Raw genomic sequence first — 13,691 nt, forward strand, 5'->3', positions numbered from 1 at the left:
AATTCTCATTTACCTCCCTTTCCGGCTGTATATTGCCTTGAAAGCCCTCATTCTCCATTTTGATATGCATTGTAACTCAATTTCATATCCAATCCTCCTTATTTTGTTAATTTATGTCAATTTTGGCAGGCTTTTGAGGATTTGAACCACAATATCACTGGAAAGGCAGGTCATGTTCAAAATTCCCTTTTACCTCCCTTTCCGGCTGTATCCTCTGTTCTAAATTCTCATTGACCTCCCTTTCCGACTGTATATTGCCTTGAAAGCCCTCATTCTCCATTTTGATATGCATTGTAACTCAATTTCATATCCAATCCTCCTTATTTTGTTAATTCAACTCAATTTTGGCAAGCTTTTGAGGATTTGAACCACAATATCACTGGAAAGGCAGGTCATGTTCAAAATTCCCATTTACCTCCCTTTCCGGTGGTCCAGTCTATTCTAAATTCTCAATGACCTCCCTTTCTGGCTGTGTATTCTCTTTACCCCACTTGTGCTCAATATTGATATGCATTCCCACTCCATTTCATATCCAATCCTTCATATTTTCTTAATTCAGGTCTCTTTTGGAAGGCTTTTGAGATTTTGAACAACAATATCACTGGAAAGGCAGGTCATGTTCAAAATTCCCATTTACCTCCCTTTCCGGTGGTCCAGTCTATTCTAAATTCTCAATGACCTCCCTTTCCGACTGCATGTTGCCTTGAAAGCCCTCATTGTTGATTTTGATATGCATTCTGACTCAACTTCATATCCAATCCAGAACCATTCTCAAGGCCTGTGACATGTTAAACAACTGCTTATTACAAAATCGGAAATTGATGCGAGTGCTTGTACTCTGGTTGATTGTGTTGTACGCATTGGATATATGGCCTACATTGATTACTCTCTTCTGAGCAGCGTTGACACTAATTTGGTGAAAATTAGTTGCTATAAAAGTTATATACACAGGTAGAGCTATCTCATAGCAGTAATCCTACACTATTTCTAGCCAATATAATTATAATTTGCACCCTCTAGAGGTGAATTGGTACACGCAGGAGTGGGCGTCTAAGTAAATCTCACAGTTGACCTTGACTTTTACTTCAACTTTCACTTCGGCTTTGAGTTCGACTTTGACTTCGGCTTTCAATTCGACTTCGACTTCGACTTCGGCTTTCAGTTCGACTTCGACTTCGACTTCGACTTCGGCTTTAAAGTCGAGCTCGACTTCGGCTTTCAGTTCGACTTCGACTTCGACTTCGGCTTTGACTTCGGCTTTAAAGTCGAGCTCGACTTCAGCTTTGACTTTGACTTCGGCTTCGGCTTTCAGTTCGACTTCGACTTCGGCTTCGGCTTTCAGTTCGACTTCGACTTTGACTTTGACTTCGGCTTCGGCTTTGACTTCGACTTCGGCTTCGGCTTTCAGTTCGACTTCGACTTTGACTTTGACTTCGGCTTCGGCTTTGACTTTGACTTCGACTTCGGCTTCGGCTTTCAGTTCGACTTCGACTTCGACTTCGGCTTTAAAGTCGAGCTCGACTTCGGCTTTCAGTTCGACTTCGACTTCGACTTCGGCTTTGACTTCGGCTTTAAAGTCGAGCTCGACTTCAGCTTTGACTTTGACTTCGGCTTCGGCTTTCAGTTCGACTTCGACTTCGGCTTCGGCTTTCAGTTCGACTTCGACTTCGACTTCGGCTTTAAAGTCGAGCTCGACTTCGGCTTTCAGTTCGACTTCGACTTCGACTTCGGCTTTGACTTCGGCTTTAAAGTCGAGCTCGACTTCAGCTTTGACTTTGACTTCGGCTTCGGCTTTCAGTTCGACTTCGACTTCGGCTTCGGCTTTCAGTTCGACTTCGACTTTGACTTTGACTTCGGCTTCGGCTTTGACTTCGACTTCGGCTTCGGCTTTCAGTTCGACTTCGACTTCGACTTCGGCTTTCAGTTCGACTTCGACTTCGGCTTTAAAGTCAAGCTCGACTTTGACTTCGGCTTCGGCTTTCAGTTCGACTTCGACTTCGACTTCGACTTTCAGTTTGACTAAGCTCAGTTCTGACTTCAACTTTTGCTTTCTCCTTGACATTGATGCTTGCTTTCCTCCAACCAATTATCTTGTAGATAGTTAATTAGAGTAATATAGGCAACTGCTACGTACTATTTTTTTTATCTTTGTGACCCAGCAGCAATTTCCATTCTAATTGAGTACAACCAGTCCTGTGTCACTCAACAATCCACCCCGCCATACTCTATTACATTTGAAATTATTTATCCCCTTATATAAGGAATTTTGTTTACAATTAAATTTTATAAGTGGTCAAAAGCTTGAATTATGTTGGGACAAAGTCATAGAGCTCATGACGACTTTGTCCCAACATAATTCAAGCTTTTGAACACACTTAACTCTTACAAGATGACAAAAATACCTAGCTTAACTAAAATAATACCAAGAGCGTCCAGTGAGGACCATGAGTTACACAAAAACAGTTGCTTCATAAAAAGTGTACTCACCCTCATTCCTGGAGAAAGCTTTTTAAACATTAGTGGTACCCCCTCATCTTCAACACCATACACGCCCACAATTGTCCAGGGTCAAATAAGTACCAGCCTCAAACGCAGCTCTGCCGCTTCAGCATAGAACTTGGGGACCGGGAGGCAGATAGTATCAATTGCCCACAGTCGTCACTGCAAACAATCTAGGAACACTATCTATCCCCAGGAGACCAGTATGGTGGCCATCCATAGTGGCTGCTCTCTGGGGGAGTAGGACAAAAGCGGGGTACATGGTGGTTTCAATGAAGAAGGTACGAGGGGAAAAAAAAAAAATCAGGCCACTTTTATTCGCGGGAACGCTCCGGGCCGGCCGGGCCGGCCGGAGTCGAAGTCGAAGCAGAAGTCGAGGCAATCAACTTGATACTCCAATTCCCACGCTACGCTCCAATGACGAAAAAATGAAAATGAAGAGGCGGGTCTTAGCATCATGAATCTTGAAGAATTTCCCTATAAGGTGAAAAACTCCGCCCTCTGCAAGCATTACAAGACAGAATTTCCATACATGGTAGGAGCTCTTGAAATTACTTAAAAAGGCAATAAAGCGCCATGGCCCCGAATAAGGCTGCAGAAGAAGTGCCCACTATAACAAGCAATAAGTGCCACACTGCCTAAAAGGGCAATAAATTCCTGTAAGTAGCGCCCTCGGAGCAGGAGGCTGAACACGGAAATAGTTCCCACGCTACACAAAAAACATCGAAAATTGAAAATGAAGAGCAAAGAAAGGCGAGTCTGATGATGTAATTGCGACGTTATGCCGTGAAATACTCACGGTGCTATAAACAAAATAAAACAACAAGTCACATACATTGAAATGTGATTTACCAGTCAACCAGTGACCCGATTTCAAAGGTACTGGTGGGTGAACCCAGGTTATTTTGTACTGTGAATCCAATGGTGACAAGTACGTGACATGAATCAGAGTGTATACCAAGGTAAATCAAAGGTACTTGTCAATATACCAATAAACAAGACAATCAAAGTTGGAAACATAGTCAGATAAACAAGGCTGAGCTACTGTTGATTGCGGCTGCAAGGTAGAATCCCAGGTTTTCCTTGCTTATGTCGAATCACTGTTTGGCAAGTGTAAGCAATCAGGAGTATTTTGTATATGGAATACAAGACCCATCATAAAGTCAATATGCTCACACTTCACACTCTGGCCATAAGGTCCATCTATGTACAGGATGACCAGGCAGCTGTAACATATGGTTCCATATGTATGTTTATTATAGTCAGAACACAGCAAGTACAGGTTATCTTTGGCCTCAACTTTGACTTCGGCTTTCAGTTCAACTTTGACTTTGGCTTTCAATTTGACTTCGACTTCGACTTCGGCTTTGACTTCGGCTTTCAGTTCGACTTTGACTTCGGCTTTAAAGTCGAGCTCGACTTCGACTTTGACTTCGGCTTTAAAGTCGAGCTCGACTTCAACTTCGGCTTTGACTTCGGCTTTCAATTCGACTTCGACTTTGACTTCGGCTTTCAGTTCGACTTTGACTTTGGCTTCGGCTTTGACTTCGGCTTTCAGTTCGACTTTGACTTCGGCTTTAAAGTCGAGCTCGACTTCGACTATCTATATTACACCTCTATTACCGGTCTAGTTCCTTTGCACCCATACTGGCCTAGGTAGTGAGTAGAACACTCTACACAGTGAGTAGGATACTCTACACAGTGAGCACAACACCCTCTCATCACTCTACACAGTGAGCTCACCACTACTGTTGCCCACAGTGACCTCCACACTGTGCTCAATGTTGCTGCTCATTGCCATACACAGTGAGCTCAACACTGTATACAGTGTCCTCAATGTTGTCTCAGACAGTGACCTCAATGCTGTCCACAACAAGCTCTATGCTGTCCTACACAGTGAGCTCAGCACTGTATACAATGAGCTGGTCATTGTCTTGGACAGTGAGCTAGTCATTGTCCTCCACAGTGAGCTCAACACTGTATGCAATGAGCTGGTCATCATCTCCCACAGTGAACTCAACATTGTCAGACACAGTGAGCTTGTTGTTGCTGTTGTAGACAGTGAGCTCGATGTTGTCATAGACAGTGAGTTTGTTGTCATCGTTGTAGACAGTGAGCTCGACGTTGTCAGACACAGTGAGCTTGTCATCGCTGTTGTAGACAGTGAGCTCGACGTCATCATAGACAGTGAGCTCATTGTCATCATTGTAAACAGTGAGCTCGATATTGTCATAGACAGTGAGCTTGTTGTCATCGTCGTAGACTGTGAGCTCAACGTTGTCAGACACAGTGAGCTTGTCATCGCTGTTGTAGACAGTGAGCTCGACGTCGTCATAGACAGTGAGCTTGTCATTGCTGTTGTACACAGTGAGCTTGACGTCGTCGTAGACAGTGAGCTCATTGTCATCGTCATAGACAGTGAGCTCATCGTCATCATCATAGACAGTGAGCTCGACATCGTCATAGACAGTGAGCTCGTCGTCATCGTCGTAGACAGTGAGCTCGACGTCGTCATAGACAGTGAGCTTGTCATTGCTGTTGTACACAGTGAGCTTGACGTCGTCATAGACAGTGAGCTTGACGTCGTCATAGACAGTGAGCTTGACGTCGTCATAGACAGTGAGCTCGTCGTCATCGTCGTAGACAGTGAGCTCGACGTCGTCATAGACAGTGAGCTCAATACTGTCCACTGTCAGCCCAGATGTCCATTTTACGTATAGAATTGAAAGTGATTCTATACGTAAACGTCTCTGAGATTTTACGTACAGAATTTTGAAAATTCCATACGTAAAATTTTTGGCTTGTTCGATTCTTGACCAAGTTTTTCCCACGGGGGTCCAAAAAAGCGCACTTTTATAGCCTTCTGACATAGCTTTGCACATCAACTCAAGTGCTCAGCACTGTACACAGGGAGCTCAACACTGTATACAGATAGCTGAACACTGTACACAGGGAGCTCAACACGCTGCTCTACACAGTGGGCCATGGAAAGCTCCTTTCCCATTGCTGTGCTATACATCACTGTGTATAGCAAGCTCAACACTATGTACATTGAGAGACATCTTTACATTAGTGGAGAATATACTCCGATTCTGGTCACGCACTTGTCACCATTAGACTCGCAGTACAAAAAAACCTAGGGTCACCCACCAGTATCATTGAAATTGGAGCACTGGTTGACCCGCAAGTTGCAATACTAGTTTGTTACTTGTTATTTTGTTTTGCTTATAGCAGCGTGAATACTTCGGCGCACAACGTCGCAGTCACGTGCTTCACCTCGCCTCTCTCCGCTCTTCATTTTCAATTTTCGATATTTTCCGTGAAGCGTGGGAACTAATTTCCGTTTTTAGTGCGCCGCTCCGAGTTTTCCTCTGGGGCGCTTTTCAGAGTCATTTATTGCCCTTTTAGGCAGTCAGACGCTTATTGCTCATTATGGTAGGGCGCTTGTTTTTATGCCTTATTAGGGTGGCCCAGCGCTTTATTGCTATTTCAAGTAATTCCTGCAGTTTCTGCCATGTATGGACATTCTGCCTTGAAAGACTCATAGAGGGCGCATTTTTTGACCTTATAAGGAAATTCTTGAAGATTTATGATCCTGGGACCCGCCTCTTCATTTTCATTTTTTTCTTCATTGGCGGGTAGCGTGGGAACTTAGGCACAGCCACACCTCGGTGGAGCCAAAACTCGGAGTGCACACTTGGATAAGTTCTGAGGAGCCCCCTCCTGCACAATGAGAACTTGGACATGCTGTTGAAGGTACTGATGCACTTGTAACTACTGCATACCTGATGGAAAGGTATTGGTAATGGCTTAGACTGGGGCTCCAAAATAGCTTCTTATAAGAGTGGAATACAGGTGTTTGAAGTAGTGGAGTGTATTAGTGCTGCAACAGATACAACTTGTGTGTCGACGACTGGACGTACTTTCTATACACAAACTTTTTACGTATAGGTTTTGGTTCAATTCTATACGTAAAGTTTTAGAGGTGGATTCTTTTTTTTCCAATATTTCTCCAGCCATGAACCAGTTAGTGAAGGTGCCCGAGATGACCACGCTGACTAAGCATGTTGTGGCATTTACAAGTGTTTTGACTTGTGAAACAGATAGGTATTACATATCACCAAGTAACATCTGAGCAACCTCCCACTCTTCCAATTCATCTCCCAGCCCAGCTTCAATAGCCAGAGTTTTCCAGTCTGCCAGAACAGTCATGAACCAGACCACAATCTCTTCCTCAACAACTCGAACAGGGCGGGGTTCCAATACAGTATGTTCACTGTTATGGAACATTAGTGTGTGAGTTCTAAAGAAGGATGTTGTAGCTCACGTGCTACGGACCCATTGCTGGGTAATCTCCATGATTGAATGAGCATGATTACCACTCCAATGGAATTGGAGGATGAATGGTCTTGGGCCCCAACGTAGATCATAAAGGACAACATGACGACGGTCAATACGACGCTGTGCGAAGAAGGCTTGGATAACTGGAGGGAATTGTGAAACAACTTGGTGTGTAAAGACGAAGAGCATGTTGAGTAATGGTTAGATGCTTTTGAAGGTGAGGGGTGGGGGTAAATTGAGGGGGATAGAGAGCTGTTATATATGTTTGAGGGGTGATAAAGATCAATGACAGCGTGTGATTTGAGTAACAATGGCAAGGATATGATTGGGTAGAGATTTGATAACAAGTGAACAGTGCTCAAGTTTACATACAGAGCAATTATTTGGAATGGGACATGGGAATGAAGCATCAGTATTGAGGATTGATTGGTAGTTTTGGTAATGATTGCAACAGTTGGAGCAAGTACATTGACATGGAAGTCAGATGACAGGTGTGAAGAGAAGAGGTGTAAGACAAGTGAGTTTGATGAAAGGGGTGACAGAGTGTTGGTGAACCCGGGGAGTATGAACCGCATGGGGGGGTGCAATGAAGTTGATGTGGCAGAAGAAGTCAAGTAGTGAATGCAATGGAAGGTGAAAGAATAATGAAATTGTTTGTTGAAGACAAGAAGAGAGAAAGTGGATGAAGAAAGGATAAGATAGGAAAGGGGTTGAAATTTAGTTTGAGTTGTAATAAAGTGGGTTAGGGTGACGTTGAGGGGTTTACTGTAGGGTTAGGGGTTAGGGGTTAGGGGTTAGGGGTTAGGGGTTAGGGTTAGGGGTTAGGGTTAGGGGTTAGGGGTTAGGGGTTAGGGGTTAGGGGTTAGGGGTTATGGGTTAGGGGTTAGGGGTTAGGGGGGTTACGGGGTTCCCTCCCCCCCCCCCCACCCCCCCGGCTCCCTACCCCCCACCCCCTCACCCCTCCCCCCTCCCCCTCCCCCTCCCCCTCCCCCTAACCCCTACCCCTACCCCTCCCCCTACACCCTAACCCCTAACCCCTACCCCTAACCCCTAACCCCCTCCCCCAACCCCCCCCCACCTAACCCTAACCCTAACCCCCCCCCACGTCCACCCAACCCACTTTTTCAACTCAAACTAAATTTCCCCCTTTCCTATCTTATCCTTTCTTCATCCCTTTCTCTCTTCTTGTTCTTCAACAAACAATTTCATTATTCTTTCACCTTCCATTGCATTCACTACTTGACTTCTTCTGCCACATCAACTTCATTGCACCCCCCCATGCGGTTCATACTCCCCGGGGTTCACCAACACTCTGTCACCCCTTTCATCAAACTCACTTGTCTTACACCTCTTCTCTTCACACCTGTCATCTGACTTCCATGTCAATGTACTTGCTCCAACTGTTGCAATCATTACCAAAACTACCAATCAATCCTCAATACTGATGCTTCATTCCCATGTCCCATTCCAAATAATTGCTCTGTATGTAAACTTGAGCACTGTTCACTTGTTATCAAATCTCTACCCAATCATATCCTTGCCATTGTTACTCAAATCACACGCTGTCATTGATCTTTATCACCCCTCAAACATATATAACAGCTCTCTATCCCCCTCAATTTACCCCCACCCCTCACCTTCAAAAGCATCTAACCATTACTCAACATGCTCTTCGTCTTTACACACCAAGTTGTTTCACAATTCCCTCCAGTTATCCAAGCCTTCTTGGCACAGCGTCGTATTGACCGTCGTCATGTTGTCCTTTATGATCTACGTTGGGGCCCAAGACCATTCATCCTCCAATTCCATTGGAGTGGTAATCATGCTCATTCAATCATGGAGATTACCCAGCAATGGGTCCGTAGCACGTGAGCTACAACATCCTTCTTTAGAACTCACACACTAATGTTCCATAACAGTGAACATACTGTATTGGAACCCCGCCCTGTTCGAGTTGTTGAGGAAGAGATTGTGGTCTGGTTCATGACTGTTCTGGCAGACTGGAAAACTCTGGCTATTGAAGCTGGGCTGGGAGATGAATTGGAAGAGTGGGAGGTTGCTCAGATGTTACTTGGTGATATGTAATACCTATCTGTTTCACAAGTCAAAACACTTGTAAATGCCACAACATGCTTAGTCAGCGTGGTCATCTCGGGCACCTTCACTAACTGGTTCATGGCTGGAGAAATATTGGAAAAAAAAGAATCCACCTCTAAAACTTTACGTATAGAATTGAACCAAAACCTATACGTAAAAAGTTTGTGTATAGAAAGTACGTCCAGTCGTCGACACACAAGTTGTATCTGTTGCAGCACTAATACACTCCACTACTTCAAACACCTGTATTCCACTCTTATAAGAAGCTATTTTGGAGCCCCAGTCTAAGCCATTACCAATACCTTTCCATCAGGTATGCAGTAGTTACAAGTGCATCAGTACCTTCAACAGCATGTCCAAGTTCTCATTGTGCAGGAGGGGGCTCCTCAGAACTTATCCAAGTGTGCACTCCGAGTTTTGGCTCCACCGAGGTGTGGCTGTGCCTAAGTTCCCACGCTACCCGCCAATGAAGAAAAAAATGAAAATGAAGAGGCGGGTCCCAGGATCATAAATCTTCAAGAATTTCCTTATAAGGTCAAAAAATGCGCCCTCTATGAGTCTTTCAAGGCAGAATGTCCATACATGGCAGAAACTGCAGGAATTACTTGAAATAGCAATAAAGCGCTGGGCCACCCTAATAAGGCATAAAAACAAGCGCCCTACCATAATGAGCAATAAGCGTCTGACTGCCTAAAAGGGCAATAAATGACTCTGAAAAGCGCCCCAGAGGAAAACTCGGAGCGGCGCACTAAAAACGGAAATTAGTTCCCACGCTTCACGGAAAATATCGAAAATTGAAAATGAAGAGCGGAGAGAGGCGAGGTGAAGCACGTGACTGCGACGTTGTGCGCCGAAGTATTCACGCTGCTATAAGCAAAACAAAATAACAAGTAACAAACTAGTATTGCAACTTGCGGGTCAACCAGTGCTCCAATTTCAATGATACTGGTGGGTGACCCTAGGTTTTTTTGTACTGCGAGTCTAATGGTGACAAGTGCGTGACCAGAATCGGAGTATATTCTCCACTAATGTAAAGATGTCTCTCAATGTACATAGTGTTGAGCTTGCTATACACAGTGATGTATAGCACAGCAATGGGAAAGGAGCTTTCCATGGCCCACTGTGTAGAGCAGCGTGTTGAGCTCCCTGTGTACAGTGTTCAGCTATCTGTATACAGTGTTGAGCTCCCTGTGTACAGTGCTGAGCACTTGAGTTGATGTGCAAAGCTATGTCAGAAGGCTATAAAAGTGCGCTTTTTTGGACCCCCGTGGGAAAAACTTGGTCAAGAATCGAACAAGCCAAAAATTTTACGTATGGAATTTTCAAAATTCTGTACGTAAAATCTCAGAGACGTTTACGTATAGAATCACTTTCAATTCTATACGTAAAATGGACATCTGGGCTGACAGTGGACAGTATTGAGCTCACTGTCTATGACGACGTCGAGCTCACTGTCTACGACGATGACGACGAGCTCACTGTCTATGACGACGTCAAGCTCACTGTCTATGACGACGTCAAGCTCACTGTGTACAACAGCAATGACAAGCTCACTGTCTATGACGACGTCGAGCTCACTGTCTACGACGATGACGACGAGCTCACTGTCTATGACGATGTCGAGCTCACTGTCTATGATGATGACGATGAGCTCACTGTCTATGACGATGACAATGAGCTCACTGTCTACGACGACGTCAAGCTCACTGTGTACAACAGCAATGACAAGCTCACTGTCTATGACGACGTCGAGCTCACTGTCTACAACAGCGATGACAAGCTCACTGTGTCTGACAACGTTGAGCTCACAGTCTACGACGATGACAACAAGCTCACTGTCTATGACAATATCGAGCTCACTGTTTACAATGATGACAATGAGCTCACTGTCTATGATGACGTCGAGCTCACTGTCTACAACAGCGATGACAAGCTCACTGTGTCTGACAACGTCGAGCTCACTGTCTACAACGATGACAACAAACTCACTGTCTATGACAACATCGAGCTCACTGTCTACAACAGCAACAACAAGCTCACTGTGTCTGACAATGTTGAGTTCACTGTGGGAGATGATGACCAGCTCATTGCATACAGTGTTGAGCTCACTGTGGAGGACAATGACTAGCTCACTGTCCAAGACAATGACCAGCTCATTGTATACAGTGCTGAGCTCACTGTGTAGGACAGCATAGAGCTTGTTGTGGACAGCATTGAGGTCACTGTCTGAGACAACATTGAGGACACTGTATACAGTGTTGAGCTCACTGTGTATGGCAATGAGCAGCAGCATTGAGCACAGTGTGGAGGTCACTGTGGGCAACAGTAGTGGTGAGCTCACTGTGTAGAGTGATGAGAGGGTGTTGTGCTCACTGTGTAGAGTATCCTACTCACTGTGTAGAGTGTTCTACTCACTACCTAGGCCAGTATAGGTGCAAAGGAACTAGACCGGTAATAGAGGTGTAATATAGATAGTCGAAGTCGAGCTCGACTTAAAGCCGAAGTCAAAGTCGAACTGAAAGCCGAAGTCAAAGCCGAAGCCAAAGTCAAAGTCGAACTGAAAGCCGAAGTCAAAGTCGAAGTCGAATTGAAAGCCGAAGTCAAAGCCGAAGTTGAAGTCGAGCTCGACTTTAAAGCCGAAGTCAAAGTCGAAGTCGAGCTCGACTTTAAAGCCGAAGTCAAAGTCGAACTGAAAGCCGAAGTCAAAGCCGAAGTCGAAGTCGAAGTCAAATTGAAAGCCAAAGTCAAAGTTGAACTGAAAGCCGAAGTCAAAGTTGAGGCCAAAGATAACCTGTACTTGCTGTGTTCTGACTATAATAAACATACATATGGAACCATATGTTACAGCTGCCTGGTCATCCTGTACATAGATGGACCTTATGGCCAGAGTGTGAAGTGTGAGCATATTGACTTTATGATGGGTCTTGTATTCCATATACAAAATACTCCTGATTGCTTACACTTGCCAAACAGTGATTCGACATAAGCAAGGAAAACCTGGGATTCTACCTTGCAGCCGCAATCAACAGTAGCTCAGCCTTGTTTATCTGACTATGTTTCCAACTTTGATTGTCTTGTTTATTGGTATATTGACAAGTACCTTTGATTTACCTTGGTATACACTCTGATTCATGTCACGTACTTGTCACCATTGGATTCACAGTACAAAATAACCTGGGTTCACCCACCAGTACCTTTGAAATCGGGTCACTGGTTGACTGGTAAATCACATTTCAATGTGTGACTTGTTGTTTTATTTTGTTTATAGCACCGTGAGTATTTCACGGCATAACGTCGCAATTACATCATCAGACTCGCCTTTCTTTGCTCTTCATTTTCAATTTTCGATGTTTTTTGTGTAGCGTGGGAACTATTTCCGTGTTCAGCCTCCTGCTCCGAGGGCGCTACTTACAGGAATTTATTGCCCTTTTAGGCAGTGTGGCACTTATTGCTTGTTATAGTGGGCACTTCTTCTGCAGCCTTATTCGGGGCCATGGCGCTTTATTGCCTTTTTAAGTAATTTCAAGAGCTCCTACCATGTATGGAAATTCTGTCTTGTAATGCTTGCAGAGGGCGGAGTTTTTCACCTTATAGGGAAATTCTTCAAGATTCATGATGCTAAGACCCGCCTCTTCATTTTCATTTTTTCGTCATTGGAGCGTAGCGTGGGAATTGGAGTATCAAGTTGATTGCCTCGACTTCTGCTTCGACTTCGACTCCGGCCGGCCCGGCCGGCCCGGAGCGTTCCCGCGAATAAAAGTGGCCTGATTTTTTTTTTTCCCCTCGTACCTTCTTCATTGAAACCACCATGTACCCCGCTTTTGTCCTACTCCCCCAGAGAGCAGCCACTATGGATGGCCACCATACTGGTCTCCTGGGGATAGATAGTGTTCCTAGATTGTTTGCAGTGACGACTGTGGGCAATTGATACTATCTGCCTCCCGGTCCCCAAGTTCTATGCTGAAGCGGCAGAGCTGCGTTTGAGGCTGGTACTTATTTGACCCTGGACAATTGTGGGCGTGTATGGTGTTGAAGATGAGGGGGTACCACTAATGTTTAAAAAGCTTTCTCCAGGAATGAGGGTGAGTACACTTTTTATGAAGCAACTGTTTTTGTGTAACTCATGGTCCTCACTGGACGCTCTTGGTATTATTTTAGTTAAGCTAGGTATTTTTGTCATCTTGTAAGAGTTAAGTGTGTTCAAAAGCTTGAATTATGTTGGGACAAAGTCGTCATGAGCTCTATGACTTTGTCCCAACATAATTCAAGCTTTTGACCACTTATAAAATTTAATTGTAAACAAAATTCCTTATATAAGGGGATAAATAATTTCAAATGTAATAGAGTATGGCGGGGTGGATTGTTGAGTGACACAGGACTGGTTGTACTCAATTAGAATGGAAATTGCTGCTGGGTCACAAAGATAAAAAAAATAGTACGTAGCAGTTGCCTATATTACTCTAATTAACTATCTACAAGATAATTGGTTGGAGGAAAGCAAGCATCAATGTCAAGGAGAAAGCAAAGTTGAAGTCAGAACTGAGCTTAGTCAAACTGAAAGTCGAAGTCGAAGTCGAAGTCGAACTGAAAGCCGAAGCCGAAGTCAAAGTCGAGCTTGACTTTAAAGCCGAAGTCGAAGTCGAACTGAAAGCCGAAGTCGAAGTCGAAGTCGAACTGAAAGCCGAAGCCGAAGTCGAAGTCAAAGCCGAAGCCGAAGTCAAAGTCAAAGTCGAAGTCGAACTGAAAGCCGAAGC

General features: G+C 44.5%; 1 protein-coding gene across 1 annotated transcript; it reads right to left on the reverse strand.

Moving 5' to 3' along the window:
• Positions 1-713: 713 nt before the first annotated feature.
• On the reverse strand, positions 714-2,062 carry C8R40DRAFT_1065300 (uncharacterized protein; the record flags this gene model as incomplete). The annotated part of the gene is made up of 3 exons (XM_046225647.1): positions 714-778; positions 838-930; positions 1,066-2,062. The coding sequence occupies 3 exons, from the start codon at positions 2,060-2,062 to the stop codon at positions 714-716; spliced, it is 1,155 nt and encodes a 384-aa protein (XP_046092772.1).
• Positions 2,063-13,691: the final 11,629 nt, after the last annotated feature.

The sequence above is a fragment of the Lentinula edodes genome, assembly GCF_021015755.1.
Source record: "Lentinula edodes strain Le(Bin) 0899 ss11 chromosome Unknown C8R40scaffold_1, whole genome shotgun sequence".
In the NCBI taxonomy this organism is placed as follows: Eukaryota; Fungi; Basidiomycota; class Agaricomycetes; order Agaricales; family Omphalotaceae; genus Lentinula; species Lentinula edodes.